Consider the following 19124-nt stretch of genomic DNA (forward strand, 5'->3'; position numbering starts at 1 on the left):
CCACCATCAGCGTCTTTCTTTTCCAGTGAGAGGTTCTTCCCATGAGGTGGCCAAAGTATCAGAGCTTCAGCTTCAGCATCAATCCTTCCAATGAATATTCAGGGTTGATTTCCTTTAGGATTGACTGGTTTGATCTCCCTGCTGTTCAAGGGACTCTCAGCCTTCTCCAGCACCACAATTCAAAAGCATCAATTCTTTGGTGCTCAGCCTTCTTTACATAGAGATGGACTGTGACATGTTCCTGTGAGTTTACCCACTCACTCACTAACTCATTCATTTAGGAATTCATCTAGTCTTTAACCAGTTATTTGTTCACAATTCACTCATTCACCTGTCTACTCATTCATTCATTCCTTCAATAGCTTACACAGTTACTCATTCACCTAACAAATCTATTTAAACACAAGGACTCAGAAGCCCAAGACAAGGTCATCTGCAGTCATCTGTAAGTGAGCATGGTCTCCCGGAAGCCCACCAGGCTGACTGCATCCCATGCAAAGCTACTCTCCCCCTGGGCCAGTAGACCAAGGCCAGCTTTGCTGACTCTTAACAGGGCTGCCCTGGGGACTGGAGCTTTGAGCTACTCCCTGTGGCCCCAAGAGACAGACCCAGGACCATCGCACCTAAATTACAGGAGGCGGACTGCAGCTTCATGGAAAGAGAAACATGGGAAATTCAAGCTGAAAAGGCACAAGTTGTGCCATAGAGGTAGTGAGCTCCCAGAGACTGAAATGTGTGAGTCCAGGCTGGATGGACTCAGGATGCCACAAACACATGGGAAGGCTGAAGGAAGTGGCCTCCGAGGTTCCTCTTCAACCTGGGATTTTCAAGATTCTGAGAAGTTCAAAGGCAAAAATAGTAAAGGTCTGAATCTTCGCATCACATGTGCCAGGCCCCTGGCTGTCCCTCTCTCCCTGAGGAGACAGGGCATCTGCAGAGCGGTCCTGAGCACTGAGAATGCGCACTCTGCTCCTGCTTCCCCAGGGAACCCAGCGCTCACTGCAGCCTCAACCCCAGGCGACCAGAGCCTGCCCCTTCTCTTCATCCCCCCCACCCTGGGAGCCTGGTCTCCTTCCTCACCCTCTCCTTGGGGATTCTCTGGAGCTGGTGATTGTCTCTCCTCTTCCCAGGTTCAGACCTGCAGCCTCATGGGGCTAGGGACAAAGCAATAGCTCAAGTTCAGAAACCAGAAGTATGCTGTATGTTGCTGGCAGCTATGGGGTCCTGCCAGCCACCCCCAGGCCAAGGGGGTACACCCAGGCCTGATGTACCAGCCCCTACCATGCCAGCTCCTTTATCCAGCCATGCCCTGCTCCCTAACCCAGCCCAGATGGCCATCACTCTGCCTCAGGCAGGTAAAATTCAGTGCAACAGGAGTTAGGTGAACAGTATGTTTTATTTAATTAGGATCAACAGAAGAGATAAACCTCACAGCAGGACAGGGAATGACAACGCTGCAAAAAAATAATTCATGCCCAGGTAACGAAAGGGCAGATTTCAATTACAGGAAAAAGTGGGGGAGGAAAGGTGGCTGGCACCTCAGGGAGAACAATATAAGAATCTGTAGCACCCAAGCCAGCGGGTCAGAGGCAGTAGGCGCTCTAGGACTGCAAACCAAGGCAACTAAGTGGCCATTCCACAACAGCTATCCCTCCCCTGCGCCATCGCAGACAAACCAGCCTGAAGTGTGTAGGGCTGCTAAGTCAGAGGGGCTGTCTGGGTCCTGGCAGGCAGGTGTGGGGGCCATGGGCCAACCTCACATCTGCCAGTCTCAGTCTCCAGAGGAATGGTGCCCCCAAGGAGAGAGAACGCATGTTCTTATCCTGAGAGTTGTCACTAGATCCCTCAACAGCTCCAAAGCACCCCGTCTTGCCCGGATCTCAGCCCTGATGGAGCCCTGATGTGTGCTTTGAGCACACCAGTCTCCCCTCTCTCACTGGAGCAAGGAAAAACATCACCAGTTCTCCAAGTCACTGCATCTTCGGAGCCTCTGTTTTCTCCTCTCTCCCTGGAAAATGGACACCTTGAACTGATAGCCTCCTCGGAGGGTGATAGGCTAAGATCCCCCCAACCCACCACCACCACCTGCTTGTCGGCTAAAAATGAATGTTCATGATGGCTGCACAATGATGTGAATGTACTTAAAGTCACTGAGTCTGACACTTAAAAATGTTAAGATGGTAAATTTTACATCACATATGTGTGTGTGTCAGAGAAGGCAATGGCACCCCACTCCAGTACTCTTGCCTGGAAAATCCCATGGGCGGAGGAGCCTGGTAGGCTGCAGTCCATGGGGTCACTAAGAGTTGGACACGACTGAGCGACTTCACTTTGACTTTTCACTTTCATGTATTGGAGAAGGAAATGGCAACCCACTCCAGTGTTCTTGCCTAGAGAATCCCAGGGACGGGGAGCCTGGTGGGCTGCCTTCTATGGGGTCGCACAGAGTCGGACACAACTGAAGTGACTTAGCAGCAGCAGCAGCACATGTGTGTGTTAGTCACTCAGTCGTGTCCGACTCTTTGCAACCCCAAGGACTGTAGCCCGCCAGGCTCCTCTGTCCAAGGAAGTCTCCAAGCAAGAATACTGGAGTGGGTTGCCATGACCTCCTCCAGGGGATCTTCCCAACCCAGGTATCAAACCCGAGTCTCCAGCAGTACAGGCAAATCCTTTCCCATCTGAGTCACCAGGCATCTTACCTCAATTTTTTTAAGGGAAGAAAACGAAAAGTGGTTAGTCCCTACCCCAGACCAGCTAGGCGAGCATCTCTAGGCTCTGAAAGTGGGAATCTACAATTTTAACCAGTTTTACAGTTGGTAAAGAATTCTCCTGCCAATTCAGGAGACACGAGAGATGTGGTTTCGCTTCCTGGGTCAGGAAGATCTCCTGGAGGAGGAAATGGCAACCCACTCCAGTGTTCTTGCCTGGAAAATTCCATGGACAGAGGAGCCTGGTGGGCTACAGGGGGTTGCCTGTGGGGCAACCGTGGGGTTGCACGACTGCACGTGCACACGCATGCACACACACACACACACACTCTCTCTCTCTCTCTCTCTCTCCAGGTGATGGTAATGAACCCAGGATCCTCTAACCTATAGGAATCCACTGTCTTCCTACACCCAGGCTTCCTCATCTTTTCCAGCATAAAGCCTTGAATTATCTCAATAAACATCTCTTGCACGCATGAGCATTCAAACTAATGAATTCTCTCAAGTTTCACAGCCCCAGGAAATAAGTTTATTTACATGCTCTCCCTCCAAAACCAAGGCTCCCACACCTCAGCCAGCACAACTGGTACAGCTGATGCTCTCACCCCCCAACTCTGGCCTCAGGTGACGTCAGCTCCAACACCCCCATTAGCTGCGAGAGGGAAATTACTGTTAAATTAGTGAGCCCATCTACAGAGCCCCATTTTATATCCCAATTCAGAAGATGACATGAACATCTGCTTTCACTTCAAGACATTAATTTTCAATTATTGGAGAAAAACAAAATTAGTCCTGACAAATTGCTGGCGAACACAGTCTCCTGTCTGGCGGTTCATAATAACAACTTTGGGGGCCCACAATTAGAGTCCTCGGCCGGAGTTTCCCGATGCACCTGTGTCATCTGGAGTCAGTGGCGAGTCCTGTCCACTCTCAGGTAGCTGCCTCATTGGCGGCCAAGTTCAGAGATCCGGTTTGCTCTTCCTGAAGAAGGCAGGGATGGTGGTAGGGGGAGTGTAAATAAAAACCTCCACCCTGACCACTTTTAGCTTTGGACATGTCAAGGCTGCCTCCCTTTCAGCAGCAGAATTTCACACAGGGATGAAAATCACTCCTGAGTTCAAGGGTACCCAGAGTAAAGGCACCTTGGAGAGCCTTATAATTCGCATTTGCCATCTGTAATGGGAGAAGGGTGGGTTACAAGGTTCTCTTACGAGATAAAGATGTCATCCAGGATTCTACGTCCAAAACTCACCAGCCCTGGCCTGTGAGATCAGAATGTTTATTATAAATCTTCTGCAGCAAAAAAAAACTATTTGCTGGGGGGCAGAAGGGGTGCTCCCAAAAGCCCAGGAACTTGGTTCAACCTGGGTCAGCAAAAAAATAAAAAAAAAACAGAATTTGCCAAACTTAAGGACCCCAAAGGCTACCCCCATGGCTGAGTGGTAAATAATCCGCCTGCCATGCAGGAGACTCAGGTTTGATCCCTGGATCAGGAAGATGCCCTAGAGAAGGAAATGGCAACCCACTCCAGTATTCTTGCCTGGGAAATCCCAAGGACAGAGGAGCCTGGCAGGCTACAGTTCATGGGGTCACAGAGTCGGACATGAACTTAGAGAATAAGTATACTCACACACTCAGCGCAAGGACCCTAAATCCAGAGCAACCCACTTGATAAGGGATTATCAATACTGTAATCTCATTTGATGGGCTTTTTATGTATCTTGGCTGCTGTAGTCACTATATCAATAAGAAGCCACTGAAATGTGAATGAGCAGAAGAATTCAGGGATAATGATGTGGCAGTCTTAGAATCTGACTTGTCACAACTGAAGCCAGAATGTGTTTGCCTAGCTAATGCGTTCTGACTCTTGAGGGGCAGAGGGGGTGGTCACCAGAGGGAAGCAGGTCAAAAAGAAAGAGAGAAAGAAAAAAAAACAATGACAACAACCACAAAGGAAAATTATATCTTTAAGAAGAGAATGAAAAGACATTGCTACTTCCAAAGTCAACTCTGTAACTGAGCTCCGACATTGTGTAATTGACTTTGCAAGTAGAACAACAGCAACGTAACAAAGAAAATGTCAGTGTTTTCACAGCACTAATCTATAACGCTGGGAGGCCCTCCCGCTGTCAGCCAGGGCTGACAATACAATAGCTTTCAAAGGGATATTACCATCATGCTTTTATTCCTGACATCAATCAAGACAAAGAGAATCCTTTTCACAAGACATTAAAAATCAAACCTTTGTACAAGAAGATAGGTAAGACAGCATTCTCCTTAAAGACAGCCACATGGAGCAATCAGCTAATTGGCGCTCCTTGAAAGAGATAAAGTATTTTTATTTACTGAGTGTACAACCCCAATCGTTGGCTGCCACCGATCCCCGCAGGTAAGCAATGAATCAAAAGTTTCCATCAGCATTTCCCTCACTGTCCTCCCCACCCCTCCCACAGTCAGGGGGAGCTGACAGTACCAAAAACTTCAAGCAGAATATAACCAATCCAGACTTAATTAGTCCATTTTGGGTGTAAAACTACTCTGATTACTGACTAACATGCTTATACACAAAATGCCCTTTCGAACATTTGCAGAAATTGCAGAAATTGTCAGCTTCACCAATCAAGGTGTATCAAGGCTTTCCCCAGCTACTCACGGTAACAGGGAGCCCACTAACAGTTTTCAAGATATTCTGTTGTAATTACCTGGACCCAGAGATAAGAAAGGAACCCCGATATCCATTGCAAACATTTTCAAGATGTGAAGATAATATTCTTCACAAATACCAAAGGTCCAGGAAAGGTAAATCCATCTTAACTTCGGACAAACAAAGAGTTAACTAAACCCACCCATCCACCTCAGTTTAAACAAAGGGAAAAAAAAATAGGGCCATGAGGACAGAGAGCCCTCCTCAAGACAGTTTTAGATGCCTGCAAAAAGAAGTTAGTGACACTTACAGAAACCTGCAAGTCCAGGAGCAGGGAGTTAAGAGGTGTTAATGTTTGCAAGGGTTCATTATCTACCCCCTCTCCAAGCCACTGAAGTCACAGCCACCATGCCAAGGGGTCCAAGATACCATGTCCCATATCTCTTCAGGGCTTGACAGAGCCACTGCGGTCTAGGGAACACCAGGCCCCTAGGAAGGGGAGAGAGAACTCACTCCGTTTCCGGCAAGAGATCCCTCTGGAACTTGGAGCCAAGGTGTTCTGTTGACTTTTCCCTCTGGTACCCAACCGACCATCTGCCAAAAATATGCAAGTGAGTCCAATCACTCAGAGACAGAAATGTTACTCTATACGTGTCTGCAGCAAAAGAGGGTGTGTTTACTTTTCAGACAGAACGGGACACCGCTGTTGGTTTTTAAACACTGTCTGAACAACAGGTGCTCTTCATTTTACTGCAAAATGGGCTGAAATGCCAAAAGAAGAGGGAACTGGCCCCAACACCGCCTTGAAGAATCCATCCTCCTACCACCATGACCTAAATCAGCCTTTTTCCAAGAGCCAGGCAGCTGTCTGCAGCAGTGGCGGGTTTCTTTGGTTTACACATCCAAATGAACAGTTAAGAGAAATCAATGCATCTAATTGCCAGACTATTAAATCCTACATCAGGGGAAGAATTCCACAGCCACCAGCTTAAGAGTTGGCTACCGATATAGCAATTATTGCAACTTTCTATTAGACTGAACCAGACCTGCAGCTTTAGTCTCCAGCTAGGAATGCTATGTCAGACGCTGCACTCGAGTTTCCTCCTCCCATGGTTTTGCCTCCTCCTCCTCTGTTACCATGCTGTAGCAGGCCACCACAGTGCCAGGCTGGTTTTACCCAGTTTCTTCACAACTGTAAAGTCACCGGCATCTTGCACCTTTCATGCAATGCACACTCGGCACCTTATGGTTAAACATTTAGCAGGACACTCCTGTCCAAGACACATAGTTAAACTGTATTGCTTATTAAGTTTTTGCATGAAAGAAGTGGAAGAATCTAAATGGCAATTACTACACATAAAGGATGTTTTCTAGACTAAGACAGGTCCCTCCAAAGCTGGAAGTTAGTGATCTCACTGAGGAGGGGGGAATTAAATATTAGGATTAAATGTTAGCTGTCCCAATCCACATAGAAAGCTAAAGAACCTATAAAGCATTTGTTTTGCCCTTCCTACAAGATCATGTACATTTAGCCAAACAAATCTCGACAATTTACACTTGTATGTGGTCTCAGCTGAATCAAGAAACCTATAACCTCAGAATGCCACTATTTATTACAACTCAATTATTTCCATGGAAACACAAGCAGTGTCGAACTACACTGTTCCCAAGTCCTTAGACCACCAAATTTATAAGATGGACTTTGGAGAAGCTACAGGCTGGCAGGAGCGGAAGATAGACCAGGGGAAGGGAGCACAGAGAAGTCACTGGGGGTCGTTTTAGGATGTCAGGGTTGGGGGTGCGTGGACACAGCCTGAGTGCTAATTAATATTAAGAACTGTAATTAAGAGGCAGTTGCTCAATGGAGAAAAATCAACAGCATTACCAATTATTCAAAAGTTTTAAGCCAGAGCCTGGGAAAAAAAAGATGTGCTAATTTTCCATATAAATGGAGAGGCTGTTCTGTGGATCTGAAGAGGCAGTGTGGGTACAGGGAGACAGGTTAACAAACCACCTGATATCATCAGCCGAAATAACATCAGTGAGATGCGATGGGAACAGCCCCGGAGAATGAGGCCAAAATTATCAAAGAGAACAAATCATCTCACAACAGCCACACCACACCACCGGGGAACAGAAAAGGAGAGAATAGTGTCGGAGGGGAAAATCGGTCAGAAAATGTGACTTTTGTAACATTCATAGGTTTTATGGTATGTATGGGTTTTTTTTTAAATCACAAGGTTTTTGAAAACCAATGAGGCTATTCCCCCCACTGCCCTACTGCCCGGCCCCCTTCCCTATTTGTTGGGTATGCTCCCTGGGTTTTCCAAAGAAGGACAAACATCCCGAGGGGGATAAGTGACCCCACTCCAGAAGGGGGGCTGTGTCTGTGAGTGGGAAGTGAAACCCCCCCACCAAGGCCTGTTTGATTTTCAAAGCAGCAATGCCGTGCTTTCAAATCATACTTTCTGAGCATCCATTAGAAACTGTTATATTTCTGTCTTTCCTTCCTGCTATGGGCTTTCACATTTCCGAGATCAATTACGAACCATACCGTCAAGCGACTTTCACAGCAGAATGCGCGGGCTAGGGTAGTCCACAATGCCTCTACTTTAACCCTGACACACAGCGATGGAGGCAAAATAAAATCAAATACAATGTAAAAGGCACCACTGTTCCTTAAGAAGCATCTTTAAGGGTGAAGACCTTGTCATTTTAAACACTTGGTATGGAGCTGTCCACACTCAAGCAAACACTTTTGAATATTGCTTTGGGGGGGAGAGGGGAGGCAGTTCTTGAAAAGCAATAAATCCTTCATGTGCTGTAACTCTTATCTATTCAAATTATCTTCTCTCTTAATTCCTCCCTGAATAAGTGGCTGCATCTCCACCCTGTTCACCCCAATAAACTCAATAAATGGCGAAATGGTGAGAGGCACGAGTTGGAGCTGCTTTTGGAAAATGCAAAGAACTGAGGGAAGAAACAGGATCTCAGACTCCAGTGCTGTGTGGTTGATATTTACAATGCTTCTCAAAATGCCTACCCTGGCCTTGTTCCCACTTTGCTGTCTTCCCCACCACCAACTGAGTCAAGAATCTGCCGGCCAAGCAGGAGACGCAGGTTCAATCCCTGGGTCGGGAAGATCCCCTGGAGAAGGAAATGACAACCTGCTCCAGTATTCTTGCCTAGAAAAACCCATAGACAGAGGAGCCTGGCAGGCTACAGTCCATGGGGTCGCAAAAGAGTAGGACATGACTTAGTGACTAAACAACAAAACAACGATCAGCTTGAATTCTCTGCTATATACGTTCATATATATATACATCGAGAGAAACATTCATTACAAATCACGTCCAAGCTCATTTCATGAATGTTTGCAGTCTGATCCTTGAGTCTTTCTCAGAGATACACAGAGTGGTTTTAGAATTAGGTTCCAGCAACTCTGAAACACCCACCCATCTGCTCCCAGCAAATTGCTCTACCTTTGCCTTCTGAAATAAGGAGGTATGGAGGCTTGGGTTCGGGTTAGAGGTGGAAAAGTTCTGCATCTTCCTCTGTGAAAAATCTGCTTCAATACACAGATTTAATTCAAAATCAACTGCCCAAGTTAGATAGAAATCCCTTTTCCAACAAGACTCCAATTGTACATTTTCTTCTGGGCCACCTTAAGTGGTTCTTGAAGGAGTGAGCAGTGAGCCAGGGAAAGAGAAAAGAAATCAAATATTATTTCAGGCCGAGAACCCTTCTATTCAGCACAAGAACAAACATCTACCGTCTTCCTATCCAGCTCTTGAGGTCTGTCTCTTCTGGTTTCAACCAGAACACCCTGTAGACCCTCCAGTTCTGTGGAACAGGTCTGGCTGTCCAGGACTAGGATGCCTGCCAGGGTGAGGGGAACAAGACCAACTTCTCTCAAGGAAAGAGAGGAAAAGAGAGCAGCCAGATTGCTGAGTTCGGACTGAGCTGGCCCGCGTCTCACATGACAAGGAGAATCTCTGTTGAGTGCCCGCGATCTCCTGGGACTTTGGAAGGAGAGCAATGGCGGGTGTCCCACGACCCTCCTTGCCAGATTCAGTCCCAGCCATTCCAGCCTGGAGCAAGGCTGGCAGGAAGGGAGCAGAGGCCCCTGCGCCTTCCCGCGCAGGCCTCCAGGAAATGAACTTTTCAGAGCAGAACTGGGCTCGGGCCAGAGGTCATCAAGGGAGTTGGGAGAGGACAAGGGCCTCGGGACTTTTGGCTCCAGAGATGTAGCGCCTCTCATCCTGTCCTTCCTCTATCATCTCCCAGCGCGGGCGGGAGGCCGGGCACCCACCCGGGGGCACTGGAATCGGGACAAAGCAGCAGGCGAGGCCTGGAGAGGCCAGCGGGTGGGGAAAGAAGGGCAAGGGAGGAGCTCAGTTGCCCTCACGCGGCATCTCCCCGGGGGCCTCTGCTCTCCAGGGGGCCCGCTCTGGCCGCAGGCGCTCGGTAGAAATAGAAAGCGAGGCAAGGACACGTAGACGTGTGTGTGTGTGTGTGTGTGTGTGTGTGTGCGCGCGTGTGTGTGTGTCCTCAAAAGTGTGCATTCTGGGGATCCGATTCGAGAAGCCGGCCTAGGTGTCGAGAATGTAGGTGCCCGGGGTAGCGTCCCGGGAGCTTCGGCGGAGGGGCGCGCGCGGCAGCCGCTGCGCTCCCCTGGGGACCCGCGTCCCGCCGGCGCTGCTCAGACAATGAACTCCTGGCGGAGGCTCCCGGCCCGGTTGGCCTCGGTGGAGGAGGCAGGAAGTGTGGGGGCCCGGGCCGGGAGGGCGGCCTGGGCAGCGGGCAGGGAGGGGGCCCCCGGCGACCAGGGCGGGGACCCGGGGCGCGCGCAAGCAACGCCCGACGACCACGGCGTCCCGGGGCGACAAGGCGTGGACAGAGGAAAAGCGGCAAGGCCCCGGGCCCAGCGAGAGCGGCCTCGGAGCTACCGGCCTCCTGGGCGCCGGTCCTCACCGCCTCTTCCTTCCTCCCGCCGCCCGCCCGCCCGCCGTCACCGCCGCCGCCGCCGAGATTCGCAATCCCCGCCAAGTCGGGCCCGCACCCCTTGATTGGCCACGCGGGCCCGGGGCCCGCACGGAGGGAGCAGCGAGGGCCCCTCGGCTGCGCCCCCAGGCCCGGGTCCCCCGCGGGCGGCGGCGCCGGGCCCGGGGAGGGTCCGGGCGGCTAGGGTGTCCGCGGTGTGCCCCCTCCGCCGCCTCCGCCTCCCGCTCGCGGCTTCCTCCTCCCCCTCCTCTTCCTCCTCCTCCGCCTCCGCCTCCTCTGCCGCCTCCTCCTCCTCTCCGCTCGCTCGCTTGGGTCCCCGGCCGCCCGCCCGCTCGCCGGTCCCTCCTCCCTCACTCCCTCCCTCCTCGCTCGCTCGCGCCTCCGCCGGGCCTCGCTCGCTCACCTTTCACCGAGCGCGGCTTCGCCTGCTTCCGCCTGGACATGTCCGGGGCTCCCGGCGCTCCGTCGCCCTCCGCGGCCGGCTCCCCCCGCCGCCCCCTGCCGCTCCGGGCTGCCCTTCTCCCCCTTCTCCTCCTCCTGCCTCTCGGAAACTTTTTTTTTTGCAGCCGGGTCGGCAGCTGTGGGGAGCGGATCGCAGGTCCGGGGCGGCCTCCCTGGGGGGGGCGGCCCGGGCCGGCCGAGGCCGCTCCGGGGCGGGGGGAGGCCCGGGGGGCGCGCCGGGGCCCTGCCTGTTGCAATGCGGCAGCCGGGGGCTCTCGGTCCCAGCGGCGGTCCCAGCGGCGCGGGGAGTCCGGAGGCCACTCGGCCGAGCCGAGTTATGCAAAAAAAAAAAAAAAAAAAAAGCCGCCCCCCTCCTCCTCCCCACCCCCCGCCGGCCCCCGGCCCCTGCGGCCCCCTCCCTCCCTCCCCCACCCCACCGCCACCCTCACCCTCCTCCTCCTTCTCCTCCTCCGCCCCTTGCCGGATTTTTGTGCAAAGTTTGCAGGCGTCCGGCTACGCAGCCCGGTGCGGAGCTCACAATGAACCCATCTGAGGAGGGGGGACGGGGCTGGAGTCGAGGGGGTCTCAGGAGGGGAGGAGACCGAGAGGCGGTCTGGAGCGCGGAAGCTCAGTACCCCCCGGGGGAAAAAAAAAAAAAAAGCCTTCAAATTATCCCCTGCCGCCCAAAAAAATAATAAATATTAATGGTTTTAAAATGCCCAAACGCCGGGTTTGGAGATTATGATGGATGGGGACGGGGATCCCTCAACTCAGCCTACTTGGGGGGCTCGAAACGGCCGCAGCCGCTAGGAAGCCGCAGCTCGGGGCCCCTGGCTCACGCCCCCTTCTCTGGCTCTCGGCTCGGTCCGGCGCCGGCCTCCCGGAGGAGGAAGGGGCGCGCGGGGGCGCTCAGGCGGCGGCAGGCAGGCGCGCCCGTGCCCCGGGCATCGCTCAGCCCGTGCGCCGGGCCGCCGCTGCCTGCCCTCGGGCTGCGGTGCTCAGCGCGAGGCGCGCAGCCGATCCCCAGGCCGGTGCCAATTCGCCGGCCCCGCTAGCTGCCTCCATGGACCAGGGGCTCGGAGAGGCGGGAGGCGGCGGCCGCGGCGGCGGAGGAGGAGGACGAGCAGGCGGCGGCCGGGCTCCCGTCCTCCCGGGCAGCGGCGGCGGCGGCTGCGCCCCGGCTCCTCCGCGCTCCAGCCGGCGCCGGCCCGCCCGCCAGCCTCCCTTGCGCTCCTGTCTTCTTTGTGGTCGCTGGCTCTCCTCCTCCCGATCCGGCTGCTGGGGCTGCACTGCAGAGACACATAATAAAGCCAGGCTTGGCTGGAAATGTAGCCGGGTCCCAGCAGGAGGATGTGAGGAGCGGAGTCCCGGCGGGGGAGCGCTCTGATCCCGTGGGGCGCCCCGCACTGCTCCGGCTCGGATCAGACGGAGAGAGGGCCAACAGCACCGAGCGATGGACAGCGCTGGAAATACAGCTCTGGCCGCCCGCAAAACCCGGACCGCGGCGGCGGCGGCGGCAGGCACGGCGCGGGCGCGGGCACCGCACCCGCACGCGGGGCCCCAACTCCGGCGCTGGCGGCCCCGGGGAAGGGAGGAGGGAACAGATACAGGGCCCACGCGTGCTGTCAAGCTCGCCAAGATACCTTTGCATCACAAACTGCAAAAAGTGAAGAAACTGGGGGGAAGGGAGCACACTGGGGTGAATTGCCCTGGCACTGCCAGCTCTGCAAATTGTACCCCACGCATATGCATTATCCCTGAACCTGATTTTTCCTTCTCAGATTCTGCCCATCAATCGGTGTTTGAAGACCATTCCTGCCCCATACCCAGAAACTCTTACTCTACTGGGCTAAATCTTTTTCACCCCAACACCTGAATCTGTAGAGTTCCCGCGTCTGGTTGCACGTTTCTTCGCTAATACTGTAAAGAAACACCTTAGCCCCGAAACGTTGCAGTAGCACTTCCTCCTCCCGAGATTGACAAATAGACCAGCTCCTACTTGACACAAAGTTTTGCCCCAGCCACTAGGGGGCGCCTCGGGTCCTAGCAGCTCTTGAACAGGTCGAGGCTTGGGTCTCGGAGCCTCCAGGGGAAAAGCTCAGATTTAGAAAAAGTCATCTCCAAGAGGCTCCCCTAAACCGTTTCCTAGCCTCCTCCGTCCCCCACAAGCTGCAGGAGGCCAGGTTCAGGGTGGGTAAAAGGACCTGACATCTCCCGCCAGCCCACCCCGCCCTTCCTTGGGCGAGTGGCGCCACCTTGGGCCGGCGAGCCCCAGAGCTGGGAGAGCGGAGCGAGTGCGCGGCGCGGCGCTGAGGGTTATCAATCTCGCGGATCGATAAGTTGCCACTTGGAGAGGGGAGGGCTGTGTCCCCTCGGAGACGAGTTACCCAGGGCAACCTTTCACGGAAGAACCTGCTGCCCGCCGAAAGCCGCGCCGGGGCCGGCCGGGCAACGGCGCCCGCCCCAAGCAGGGCGCCTGCGCCCCGCAGTTTCCCAGCCCGCCCGCCAGCCGGGCCCGCGCCCCCTCGGCGAGCTTCGAAGTCCCGCTCAGCCCCGCTCTCCTCTCTGGGCCTCCGGGTCCCGACCCCATGCTGGGCTGATAGCAGAGATAGATGCCACCCCCACCTCCCCAGCGGCTGGGGGGCTAGCTGGGATGGGCCTTGAGGCAGGATCCAGGGAGAAAACCAAGCTAGCGCGCTCAAGGCCGTCTCCGAGGTAGAGTCGGGCGACCAGCGAAACGCGACGCCTCCGAGGCATACACCCTGCCACCAGGAGACCCATAGCGAGTGTCCCGAGAGGGGCCAGGGCAGAGCCGTCCCCTGACTGGGACTCAGGCCCTGAGAGCCGCCCCTCCCTCCATGAGGGCTGCCTTCCCCGCCCCGGGTCGCTGCCTCCCCAGCTCCTGCGTCCTAGAGCGTCCAGCATCTCTGGGCCTTCCCAGAGGGGAACGGGAGCCGCCTCCCGCAGCCCAGGGACGGCCGGGGTGAGGAGGGGAAGAGGTGCCAAGGGCCACAGCGAGGGCAGAGGCCGCGAGGCGCCTGGGCAGGAGCCAGGAAGGAGGGGCCGAAGCAGCAGCTCCCCACCCCCGCCGGCGCCTGGGATCGCGGCCCGCGGAGAGAGGCTGACAGGCGGCAGATGGCACACGCTGGGGGAGGGGGGCGATTGGCCGCGGCTCCGGGGTGCCCCCGCCGCGGGCTGCCTCTCTTAGCGGGAGGGGGCGGAGAACAGCCCCCGGCTCGCCCTCCCGGGCTCTCTGGGGGGCTGGAGACTGCGGATAGTGCCCAGCCGGGAGCCGGGAGAGGGAGGGGGTGGACAAAAGGAACGCGCGGTGGGGAAGGGGCTGCTGGAGGAAAGGAGGGGTCACCGGGCAGGGAGGACTGGCTGGAGACCCGCGGCGCTGCCCTTTTTCCACCCTGGGGAACTGCAGAAGGTCCAGAGGGCAGAGGCAGGGGTAACAGGAGCGGGGCGGGGGGGAGGGGCGGGCAGGCGATAGTCTATCCACGAGGGCACTAATGCACAAGGGCTAGGGGTCCTGGAGACGTGCACCAAGTTTTTTGATCACCGTCCCCAGCGTCGCTGTCGCGCACGTTCGTGTCCCGACGCCCACCCCCCCACCGAAGACCTGGCTGCCTTCTCCCAGCTCAGTGGCAGTCAGGGTGCCAAGGGAGCCCCACCTCTTCCCTGCCTCACCCGGCCCGCTTTCTGAGCAGCTTGTTTCATTTTTTAACTCCTTCCAGAAATAATGATCTTTTAAGGAAAATTCCAGAGCAGCAAAACTCCGGGAACTCCTACTGAAAGGGTCTCAAGGGGCACAGAGCTGAGGGCAGGGCCAGCTGCCTGCCACCTGGGCTCTGCTCCTTATCAGCCTTGGAGACCTGAGAGCAGAAAAAGGTCATTTTCAGGTGATGGTTTGTGTCCCACCTGCCTAACTTCCTACAGGGGATCCAAGAGTCTGGGTCCCTCCTGCCATGAGAAATTCCTCATCTGCCAAGGGGCAGCTGTTTCTGCCCTACCCAAAGAAGAGGCTGGGAAAAACCCTTTATAAACCGTAAGGAGCCGCCATCATAAATGTAAGAGAAAATACAAGTTAACCTTTTTGAAAACAGGTAAGACCTTGCTCAGAGCTTTCCTGATAGCTCAGCTGGTAAAGACTCCACCTGCAATGTAGGAGACCCCAGTTTGATTCCTGAGTCGAGAAGATCCCCTGGAGAAGTGATAGGCTACAGTATTCTTGACTCTGGTGGCTCAGATGGTAAAGAATCCGCCTGCAATGTGGGAGACCTGGGTTCTTTTCCTGGGTTGGGAAGATCCCCTGGAGGAGGGCATGGCAACCCACTCCAGTATCCTTGCCTGGAGAATTCCCATTGACAGAGGAGCCTGGTGGGCTACAGTCCATGGAGTCACAAAAAGTCAGACACAACTGAGTGACTAAGCATAGCACAGCACAGCACAGCACAAGACCTTGCTCACATAAATGGGCAACTTCACCAGAGAACAGGCGCCTCTCACCCAAGGTGCTACCTTTTCCCCTCCAATTCGGCTTGCTTCTAATGATGTATCCCCAGACACACAGCAAATGAGGTTCCTCCTTGAGCTTCAAAAAGCAGCAAGCATACTCCAGAACAGTCTGGTGAATGCAAAAGGGGCTGTGGGTGACAAAAAACAAGGTAAGGCAATAAAGTAACATGAGATAGGGTTCGTTTTGACCTCTACACTGGTATCCTCGAGAAGTCTCCAGAGTTGTTCTAGAGTTACTTTGCAATAAGTGACCAAATGACCAAATTCTCCCACTACACACACACACACATGCATACACTTAAATGACACCTGAATGTATACAATTTGGATTTTGTGATCTTTGTTTTCTTTTGTTTGCTAGCTTTTTTGTTTGTTTGTTTTCGGCTGCTCTGGGTCTTCCTTGGGGCACACAGGCTCTTCTGTTCGGCCCGTGGACTTTTTCTTGTCGCAGCGCACAGTCTCTCTAGAGCGTGGGCTCAGTAGTTGCAGTGCTCCAACTAGGTTGCCCGCAGCATGTGGAATCTCAGTTCCCCAACCAGGGACCCAATCCATGTTCCCTGCTTTGGAAGGCAGATTCTTAACCACTGGACCACAGGGAAGTCCCTGTTTACCGTTTTAATAACTTGAGAATCACACTCTCCACTGGAAAAATTTGCATCAGCCTGTAAGAAACAGTCATTTTGGAGAGGGAAGACGAACCCCTAGTTTCCCCCCAGGAAGTAAGTTCACTCCTCTGTTGTTGGTTTATTCAACCATCATTTATTCATTGAATGCCTACTGTGTGCCCAAACTGAGGGTAAGACAGTGAACAAGAAGGACCACAGTCTCTCCCTGCTGGGTCTTGTTCTATGATGCGGAGGCTGACTTTTTACTAAATGGCCACATAAATAATTATTTAATTACCATTTTGAACAATCCTGAGAAGGAAAACTATAGTGCAAATGAGGCCAAAAATCAGAGGGTCCCAGTGGTGGTCTGGCCAAGAGTCTGGAGGAGGAGGAAGAAGTCAGGGAAAAGGACAGAGAACAGAGTTCCTGATGGGGTGAACAGTGCGTTAAGGGCCAGATGTGGAAAGGAACGGGGTGATTCCAAGGGAAAGTTGTCACGGTTCAGAGCTAAGGGCCCAAGGAAACAGGGGTTGCCAGGCTTAGGAACCAATCTGATCCAGCTTCTGGTCCAGTCTCATTACCTCCAGGGAGACCTCGAGAAGGGACCCTGTGCCTCCATTTTCTCATCTGAAAAATGGGACTATAGAGAATGTGAATCTCATGGGGTTGTCCCGAAGATTTCTTGTTGGTTAAGTGTTGCTGGTCTGGCCATCGTGACCAAGGGAAGGTCACGAGGCTTCTTTCCTTTCCCTTCCTGTCTCTCCCCTTTACCAGTCCTCAAGTTCAAAAATATTTCTAGAGAGAGAAGCCAATTACACAAATTCTCTCCTTGCACCGACAAGTACCTCCTTCCCTGGGCTGCTGGTTTCTAGAAGTTTTCTAGCATCTTTAGGTCTGCGGAGAAGGCTCTGTGTTCAAGAGAATTTGATTGTTCCTTTGTCTCTTTTGCATTTTTGTTTCATGATAATGACCCACTACTTGTGGAACCCAGGTTTTCCTGGGCACTCCTGTCCTGGGGATACCCAGGAAGCAATGACTATGCCCCATGGTTGAATCTGTCAGGATTGTCAGATTGAATCTGTCACCTTGACTATGAACTGGCCACTACCCACTAGTCAGGTGTTCCTGCCTCCACAGCTGGCTTTGCAACATTGAGGAGTCCTTGGTCTGGAAGCTTCTGAGACTTCAGAACAGAGTAAGTCAAAATAGAAAGAGTCCCTTTCTCTGCTCTTAGTTCTCAGCCTGGAGTTTTGGGGAGGGAAATCCCTACAGATGCTCCTGAAATTCCCCAAGGGTCCCCAGTGTCCCCCGCCCATGACCACAATTCAAAGTGGCCAGCGGCAGGCCCAGACATCTGTGTCCCTGGAGCTGAGGGAGTAGAGGGCCAAAAACAATAAGTCGGGTGTGGGAACCTCCTTGTCTTCTCCAGTTTCTGTTCAGCTGGGAAAGCCATTTCTGTTTTATCATTATTATTATAATTATTTAATTCTTCAAGTGTCAGCAGTCTTTGCAGAGAACACCCACAGGCAGCAAAGAAACCAAGTTGACATGAGGATCCCCATAGACTCACGCCCTGGTAAACCTTGACACTCCTGACCTGACCCTGAGACCTCCACCCAGACGACTTCTGATTGCCCCAGGGTGTGTGGCACATGCAAACCTTCGGTCACTCTCAAAATGCTTCTTTTCCAATGTTTTTGTGATTCACTTTGATTAAAATAAAAAAAAAGCAATCCAGTGTATGATGAATGTGATAAATGTCCAGCTTTCTAAGCTTGACCAAGAGTGGTTATATCAGGCAGGGGCACATTTCAGAACTAGTCACAAGGCCTTTGGCTGTCGGTAGCTCCATCAGCCACCAATGTTTTACTAATTAGCAAACAGGATGTCCAAAAAAGTGATAGACTTAGAAACGGGCTTTCACTGGTGGAATTCAAGGCATTCAAGGTACAGTTGAGGACAGTGTTCTAGAGATGCTCCCCAACTTGCCTGCACAGGGAGAATGAATCTGGTGAGGCTGGGGTAATCTGTCCCCTTAGGGGACACCCCTTCTCTCCTCCCAACCCCCAGGCTCCATCCTTTCAGGGTCCTGGGTCTCACCATCAGAAATAATGTCTCACTGCAGGGTACCCAGCAGAGGATACAGCATCCTGCCTGTCAGTGAGATGGGGCTTGTTCAGAGCATATCTCTCATATCAGAAGTGGTTAGAGGGCCTATTTTGTCTTGGGGTGATCCTGCTTTCACAACTTTTACAAGGCAGAATTTGGCCAGAGACTTGTGCTCACCATCACCTGGCAGAGATAGGTAAGAATAGCAAACGCTGGGGCTTCCCTGGTGGCTCAGTGGTAAAGAATCCACCTGCCAGTGTAGGAGATACAGTTTGATCCCTGGTCTGGGAAGATTCCCACATGCTGTGGAGCAACTAAGCCCGTGTGCCATTGCTACTGAGCCTGCGCTCTGGATCCTGGGAGCCACAACTACTGAAGCCCGAGAGCCCTAGAGCCTGTGCTCTGCAACAAGAGAAGCCACCGCAACGGGAAGCCCAAGCACCACAACTAGAGAGGAGCTCCCCTCCCCACCTGCCGCAAATGAAGAGAAGCCCGTGCTGCAACGAGGATCTGCACAGCCAGGAGCAAACACAACTTTCCAAACAAGAAAAACAAATGCTCACCCACTTCCAACCCCTTTTGTGACCACTATTATTTATGAAGAAGACCTAACAGTGTGCAGGACCAAACTCACTAAGATAATTTTGGGAAAAAAAGACAATATTGGGTTGTTTCCTGTGCATGCACCCTTTTCCCTCCCATCCACCAGCATCATGAAAAAAAACCTAATAGGTGTCCAGGCCTAAAAGAAACACCATGGAGATTTCAGAAGAGCATCAGCAATGTGTGGTCCCTGCTCTGTGCTAAGTCACTTCAGTCATGTCCGACTCTGCAACCCTACCATCTGTAGCCCACCAGGCTCCTCTGTCCATGGGATTCTCCAGGCAAGAATACTGGGGTGGGTTGCCATTTCCTTCTCCAGGGGATCTTCCCAACCCAGGGATCGAACCCATGTCTCTTATGTCTCCTGAATTGGCAGGCGGGTTCTTTACCACTAGCGCCACCTGGGAAGCCCTTGGCCCCTGCATTGGGCACACCCAATTAAGAACCCAAAGCCCAGGTAGGAAGGGGGGAAGTGAGATCATCAGGGCT

At 53.3% G+C, this 19124-nt stretch overlaps 1 protein-coding gene across 2 annotated transcripts in view; it reads right to left on the reverse strand.

The window, feature by feature from the left end:
- The window catches only part of ZNF423 (zinc finger protein 423), a 345767-nt gene extending 334630 nt beyond the window's left edge, over positions 1–11137 (reverse strand). The window contains exon 1 of one of the 2 annotated variants that reach the window (XM_061387117.1): positions 10760–11137. In XM_061387117.1, coding sequence (XP_061243101.1) covers positions 10760–10799 — 40 coding nt within the window. In that variant the 5' untranslated portion in view covers positions 10800–11137. Of the gene's footprint in view, positions 1–5865; positions 5951–10759 lie in introns of those variants that run through there. The other variant, XM_061387119.1, reaches the window with a different exon arrangement.
- Positions 11138–19124: the final 7987 nt, after the last annotated feature.

Source organism: Bos javanicus, chromosome 18 (assembly GCF_032452875.1).
Source record: "Bos javanicus breed banteng chromosome 18, ARS-OSU_banteng_1.0, whole genome shotgun sequence".
In the NCBI taxonomy this organism is placed as follows: Eukaryota; Metazoa; Chordata; class Mammalia; order Artiodactyla; family Bovidae; genus Bos; species Bos javanicus.